The sequence below is a fragment of the Hyaloscypha bicolor genome (genome assembly GCF_002865645.1).
Source record: "Hyaloscypha bicolor E unplaced genomic scaffold K444scaffold_184, whole genome shotgun sequence".
NCBI lineage: Eukaryota > Fungi > Ascomycota > Leotiomycetes > Helotiales > Hyaloscyphaceae > Hyaloscypha > Hyaloscypha bicolor.
The window spans coordinates 162,011-169,113 of record NW_020194686.1 but is presented as its reverse complement, the minus strand read 5'-3'; the positions used below and the strand labels follow the sequence as shown (position 1 = coordinate 169,113).

The 7,103-nt window shown below is 45.1% G+C and overlaps 1 protein-coding gene across 1 annotated transcript; it reads right to left on the bottom strand.

The window, feature by feature from the left end:
- Positions 1 to 2,072: 2,072 nt before the first annotated feature.
- On the bottom strand, positions 2,073 to 3,088 carry K444DRAFT_622255 (uncharacterized protein). Its single transcript, XM_024882061.1, has 4 exons — positions 3,006 to 3,088; positions 2,867 to 2,954; positions 2,563 to 2,796; positions 2,073 to 2,499 (listed from the first exon to the last, which is right to left on the bottom strand). Exons 1-4 carry the CDS (start codon positions 3,025 to 3,027, stop codon positions 2,334 to 2,336), a joined length of 510 nt encoding a protein of 169 aa, XP_024726923.1. The 5' UTR covers positions 3,028 to 3,088; the 3' UTR covers positions 2,073 to 2,333.
- Between the last annotated feature and the right edge of the window lie 4,015 nt (positions 3,089 to 7,103).

Genomic DNA, 7,103 nt, shown 5'->3' with positions numbered 1-7,103 from the left:
CCTGATACTGGGCATCCCGGGCATGTGCATTATTCAATCAAGTTGCTTGATTTTAGGTTTCTAGTAGCCTATACTTGGCCCTTGGCCTAATCAAGCGGGCTTATCTTTATTTTTGTTAAGTCTTAACGATCATCTTTAAGGAGCCAAAACAACTCCTAGGGATCTCAAACAGAACCCTAATGGTAAAGCGAAGCAGAAAGGATCGCTTAAACACAGGTTTATACCTTGGCAATTTTGAAAATGAATCTGTACCCTGTTGAGGCTTAAGCAATACAGGTTATATGTTTAGTATATCGCGTGAGCCAACCCTAATATGCAACCTCTTCCAAAACACACCCGCCAACCGCGCTTCTTGCTTGTCATCTCAGTCTCTTGGTAGAGGGTTTTCCCTATCTAATTCCTCGCTGTGGTGGCAGCTCTGTCAGAGTGGACGTTTGATCAGACGGATATCTGTCTACTATATCCGAGATCAATGAGAGAGGGTTGGCCCGTAGATGCTTTGTCGTAAAACAACAGAATATTCGCTGGTTTTAAGTCCCTATGGCACAAGTTTAACTTGTCGTTATGTGTAATAGTAAGATCTCCTGCGAGTGTGTGCTTATGTCCTGAACAGGCTCGGCAACGATTGCTGAGCAATCGATTACTAAACGATTATTACCCCGCACCCCACGAAAGCTAAGCACTAAATTTTTAGTACCTATAGCCTATAATTTAGCAATCGTAGCCCTAAAATTTAGCGATAAGCAGCCTATAATTATAGGGCTCCCTTTTCCTCGCAACCCACAAGCCTCGAAGCTCACTTCTTACTTTCTCTCTCCACTTATTGCTTTTTACTTTTATATACTCGCCCTCTTAACCCCTCCCCCATTAAAAGTTGCCAAGCTTATGGGCCCAAGGCAGCCAGTGTATGGGAGGGCTAGTAGGAGACTAGTGGATTTGTACTATATTAAGGGGCCTTTCCCCGCCTTTAATAATGAGAACCAAGGCTTTTAACTACTTGAATTTAATATCCCCTAATCCCCCCTTCTACTTTTATACTTTTATCCGATCGGCTGCCGCCAGCTTTACACTTTACGACCAATTATATGCGCAAAATCGCAGCAAATCAAAACGCTCAAACCCAAATTTCGGCCTTCTGATTTGCTCGATTTGCTCGCCTTAAAGTGCACGGTCCAGTGTAAAGCTGGCGGCAGCCGATCGGATATATATAGAGAGAGAGAAGAATTAAAGAGAGAGTAAATATTTTAAGTAATAGTAAATGCTGAGAGAAAAGGAAGGAGGGGCAGTAATATGTGAGTGCGGCCGATTTTTGGTAGGGTAAATCGTGACAGACCCCCTTACTAGTATGGACTATGTCTTACCGGATGCAGGAATAGCTATTAATATCATCTCAATAGTACTAACGAGCGATAAGCCAGAGGGAGTCTTTTCAGGGGCTTGTCGTACGGTAAGCTACCTAGAATAGGGGGCAGCTTGAAGCCGAGACAAGATGCAGGAGTACCTTAAGTACTAGAAAAGGAGCAGAGTTCTAGATACTTTCTTTAAATAAGTAAATAAGAGAGAGCCTTACCTTTATTATATATAGTATAGTACTCTACTAAACTCCTGGATCTTCTGGCATTAGAAAAGGGGTAAAATCATACGTATGTAGGGATTAGCTCGCTAAACAATCGATTGCACTATCGATACAATCGATACCTTACGATTGTGGCATCGATTGTTATCGATAGTGCAAAACGCCAATCGTTGCCGAGCCTGGTCCTGAAAGTAGCTTAAGCAGCTCAGCGTCTTTGGCGAGTCTTGACCGCAACGGATGTCAACCTATAGTCACTAGCGCTTTGTGTAGTTGTCAAATTTGCGCGTTCTTCACAAATTATGCTTAAAAGCAGCTCGAGCTCATCCGGAATATCGGCTTCGAATTCGACTTGCAAACGATTCAAAATGCTCCGGAAGGCACGCTTTAAAATAGACGCAGAAAATGACAAGACTGTTGGTAACGAGGAGCATAGTTTGAGTCACGCTCTAGGAAGTTGTCTATGTTCGTCACACAAGGTGTCCGTTGCAAAGCAGTGGTTCGAATAAGTGTAATTGACCGAACTAACTTTATAAAGGAGAGTGATTCCAGGGCTCTTATATGAAGGCATCAAGGAAGTCTCCAGAGCAGCCTACTGTACGTAACGAAAGCTTATTGTACATAATGAAAAGATCTGTAGGACCCGAGTGAGAATCAGGAGCAGGAAGAAGACCACCCCTTTAACCAGCCGAGACTGGTTATTAGGGCATCCAAAGGAAGCACATGCCTAAGTCCAAACACTAATCCGTCACATCCCCTCTTACCCCTGCTGAAACTGATGAACCTCCACTCTACCGCTCTTATGTGCAGTAGCCAAGAGCACACCACATCCCCCACATCTATGCTCAACGTCTTTGAGGGCACTAATGAAATAAGGAACGCAACAGCAGTGCAATGTAAAAAAAAACAACGCGGCCGCCCATGCACTGCAATATAATCAGCATTGTGACGCGCAGCCTCTAGGACCGATGCACTCGGGACATAATCACTGAGTAGTATTTCCAGCAACAAAATTGATGTGCGTCATTGCCCTTGTGCCACAAGCAGGGCAATCGGCAGGAGCGCCAGCTCTTCCTAGTGCGGCTAATGGTGTGGCGGATAGGAAGACTGGCGCCTGTCCAATAGGCTGTACTGCTATTGCTGGTCCTTTCTCTTGTACGTTGAATGCGGCATTGTTATTTTGTGGCTGAACAGCCGACATATTGACTTGGTACTGCTGGGTCCTAGTGATTGATGTATTAGAAACGAGTTGAGCTCGGGTTAGGGAGGGAGATACGGAGGGGATATACATACTGAGGAATCGTTTGCGTGTATCCAGTCTGTTGGGGAACTTCGTGGACGATGGGTTGATTCGCCGCGACAGAGGTGTAGTTTGGGAGAGCTATACAGACCTAGTATTAGCCATAGTATATTAGCCATTTATTGAACTTACTTTGTTGGTCGTTGTACGACATTATTGTTTTGTTCGAGATTAATGAATGAGAGTTCTCGTTGGATGTAACTCTGAGCTATAAGCGTTAACGATGAGTTTTATCTGGGCTCAGGCTGGAGGTGGGAGCACTGTTTGTTTTAAGGTCATTGTACGACCTTGTGCTCAAAATGTCTAGAAAAATCCCCGGGCTGAATATTGAATCTAACTTACCGGGGAAATAATACACGAAGGAGGCGTTAATTAACTTTTGATTGGTCTAGGGAGGTATAGCTCCGTGAACGCAAAATCAAAAGACATTGAGAGCCTTGTGTGATCAACTGCTGCATGGTGGGGGTTCAGCCGCACAAGACTGAGACCTATCCCTGGGAAGTTCCGCGAACGTTTGAGGCATTTAAAACGTACCAAAATCATCTAAGTTTAGACGGTAGAATAATGTAATTTCTCAACCTATTTGCTTTGAAATCATCAGATGATACAGGTGCTTCTACGCATTCAGTAACTAATTGTCTATTAATGGCGTTGAAGTAGGCAAAACTAACGAATAAGTTGAGCACATTTGATCTTCAGCTCCTCCGTAGTTTTCGAATTACTTTTGCGGCTTAGTATGCAACCTCTACATTTTCGAGAATAATGATGTTCTATTAGTGGGGGACGAATGTTAGGTGGTGAGGCTGCAGGCTGTCTTGGGGGGGGGATGGGCTTTGCCGCCGCTATTGAATTGCTTTTTGCGATTAGCATCTGTCTCATTGGTCTATTATATGGCACACCTCCACATTCTCCACACGCCTCCACATTTTCCCCGCATATGGAATATTGACCTGCATATCCGTAGGTCAGGAGGGATCCAACGATGTAATGAATCTGTAGCTTGTCTTAGAAAGAAAAAGAAGCGGGTTATTTTGAGCGACGGGAGATTCCTGTCCAGCAATCTGGTGAACGTGTTCGGGAATAAGAAGGAGGCGGGGGAGAGTCTTCTGATTGGCTAGCACAGCCCTAACCAAGGAGGAGAGGGGACAGGATGCGTTTTTCTTAGGGGGAGATGGTTAGGAAGAAAAGAAACCGAAGGATTTTTGAGGGAAGGGAGAGATGTAGAGAAGAAGATGGATGGATTTGGGTGGTATTTTAGTGTGGATCTTGTAGATTCTTTAGGTTTGAGGGGGACGTCATCGTCTTGCCAGAATAACTCATGATTGACTCAATGCCTCGTCCCAAAACGTTAAAAGCACCGGAGTCTCATCCCTACCCTCAACATGTTAGCTCAAAATTCCCATCCAAATAGTTCATTCTCAAACTCACCCCTCTTTCCAACCAGGAACCAATGCACCACCCTCAATAACAGCCCACACCTCCCACGTATTCTTATTCAAAATCGTCACCTCAGACACTCCCACTCAGGATCATTATATTTCGCTTCCTTAAAATCCCTCTCTAGCGTCTCATATGTTCAGGTCAAAGTGACTTGGAGATATTCCATTCAATTACTGTGGAGGGTTTGTGATCTTAGGATGTTGTATGAGAGAGAAGGTGATTCAATACCTATTCAAGAGGGAAATCTTCGTGCAAGGAGTGCTTCATATACGTCCATACTCCCAAATGCGGCGCCTGTGGTAGGGATATCAGCATCCTCGTAAGAACCTGACTTGATAATTCGCGTGATGTAAGTGATGGCTATCTTAGACGATGGAATTTATGAGGACACCTACCTTGATATCAAATCTTGAGCTACGCTTAACTCGTAAGGACTGTCGTTACGCTTACCGGTGTGAGGGTGTTGTGGGATGGCCTGCCTGATGTACAACCAGACACACCTTTTCGTTGCCTCCTTGCCAGGTCTGTTGATAAGATTATCTGATCCTAACCGCTCTCCCCTACCCTACGGTAGCAAAACAGCCATTATTATGGCCGCACCACCCATAATAATGGCTAAATAATGGGTAAGGGCTCGTGCGAGGCGCCCTTGGTGCACCTATACTTTATTTTAGACGCACCGTAGTATATAGATCAATAGATATTCACACCTTGAGTTCATAAATTCATAATAGACTTCTCCACTTTAAATGCGGCCAATTAAAAGCTTTTACGCCCTCGACCTCGGCTCTAAGCCCTCGGACTTTCCCGAGGCACTTTAAATCGAGGATATACTTTCTAACTAAATTCACGATTTATTAAGAATAATGACTACTCTCTTAAGTATTAAGATCGCGCGTAGGACTTAAATCTGGCCGATAAATAAATATATATTTAAGAGAAGAAGACTTATTCCTAGCTAATTTAGCCACCCCTATACGGTATTAGCAGACGTAATAGTAAGGAGACGTGGTGGTGAGGAGCCGTGGTTGTGAGGAGCCGTGGTGGTGAGGAGCCGTGGTTGTGAGGAGCCGTGGTTGTGAGGAGCCGTGGTTGTGAGGAGACGTGAGGAGACGTGGAAGCGAGAAGGAGATGAAAGTGGGAGAGTAAGGTATTACGATTCCAAGGTCTTTATGGGCCTGCTTACGAAATAATGGGTATAATAGGCGGTCATTTTTGCGTCACTCTCAGCCATAATTATGGCTAGAATCTAATGGATGCCAAGATCCATTATTCAGCCATTTTTATGGCTGTTTCGCTACCGTAGGGCTAACCCAGCCCACCCTACTTATTACATGTATATAAGTAAATGTGAATCTAAAAATGGTTTTAAGGAATCTCGGTCGCAAGGGAGCCAAAATAGGATCTGTGCTTAAAGACAAAACGAGGAAAGTATAGCCGGGCATTAAGGGACTCAGAACGAGCCCTTTTAGGACCTAAAACGGCCTCTTAATGCATGCGTAGACTGACTCTACCATATGCTCAGGTTGCTCAGGCCGAGCTTAGGCCATGGTTAGGCATGCTCAGGAATGCTCACCCTCGGCTCAGGTTAAAGCGGCAGCTGCTCACGTCCAAACACTAAAACAGAACCAGCGGGGAAAAAAATTGAGTCTGACTTATGTGGTAGTTTGATAGGGCTCAACATGTTAAACGCGACGAAGGTGAACCTTCCTGCGTGCTATGGCAGAAGCCTGGAGTAGTCTGCCTGCGACATTCCGCGACTAAGCCATCGAAATGGGAGCCTATATCAAAGCTAGCTTGGGGGATACCCAAGGCTCGGGCCTTTGTTCCCGAGGGCCTCCCGAGCAATGGCAAGAACGGCAGTAAGCTACAGCTGCCTTTAATCCGTGCATATACCTACACACTACTTTGTGCAAAAATCAGAAACAAACCAACAATCTCTCAACAAAGCCCTGTCCATTTTGCAACCATCAACGGCATTCTCGTTCCTCGATGAAACCGAAGTTCGCTACTTCAGCTTCTTTTAAGAAAGAACAGCAGCAGAACTTTCCGGAGTCCTCGATACTGATATTTGGAGCAGGTTAATACTTCAAGTTTGCTATGAAGAAGGCTTTGCTCTGCACGCTGTCATCGCTATGGGCGCTCTTGACTTGACAGCCGGTGGCGCATAACCCCAGCAACAAAATTCTTTTGGTATCGAAAATCGGTTCAAGGCGAGTATTCACCGTTACGAGTATGCTTTACAGCTATACCGCAATATTTTGAAATTCATGTGAGAAGTTCCAGAGAAAAGACTCAAGGATGGGTCCGGAATAGTCTCTTCTCATGTCTTTTGACATCCTGTCTCGAAAGCTACATTTGAAATCACGATAGTGGTCTCGCACAAGCTCAACGGGTGTCGACCTTTTCGACATAAATCAGGATACCTCCAGCCCCATAACATCAGACGACCTTGGTTACTCATCAGCACCACAGCTTGTGGACAGCGATCTCGTGGGAATCTTTGCACTCCTGGAGGACTTCGTTGTAATGTTCAGAGATAGTAGCCAAAGCCGGCAGTGCAGTCAAGCACTTCGCCCTACTCCTTCCGTAGCGTTCAGAGAGATACCTTCTTTTTTTAAGTCCCTAAAAGAAGCAAAGTACTGTTGGGACCTCACCACCGCCAGAGCGCTACGCTAGAGATAAACTTTGGGCGAGGGCTTACGCGACTTTTCCGTCGATTTCGTCACATTGACAGCAAAAGAGAGGACAGTTTTCGACGAAAAACGCCTGGAATGGTACCACGACGTC

Coding starts and splice junctions, on each gene's coding strand:
- K444DRAFT_622255 (XM_024882061.1), bottom strand. CDS start 3,027: ATGTCGTACAACGACCAACAAA. Junction 2,955..3,005: donor GTCGTACAACGACCAACAAA/GTAAGTTCAATA, acceptor AGGTCTGTATAG/CTCTCCCAAACTACACCTCT. Junction 2,797..2,866: donor TACACGCAAACGATTCCTCA/GTATGTATATCC, acceptor ATCAATCACTAG/GACCCAGCAGTACCAAGTCA.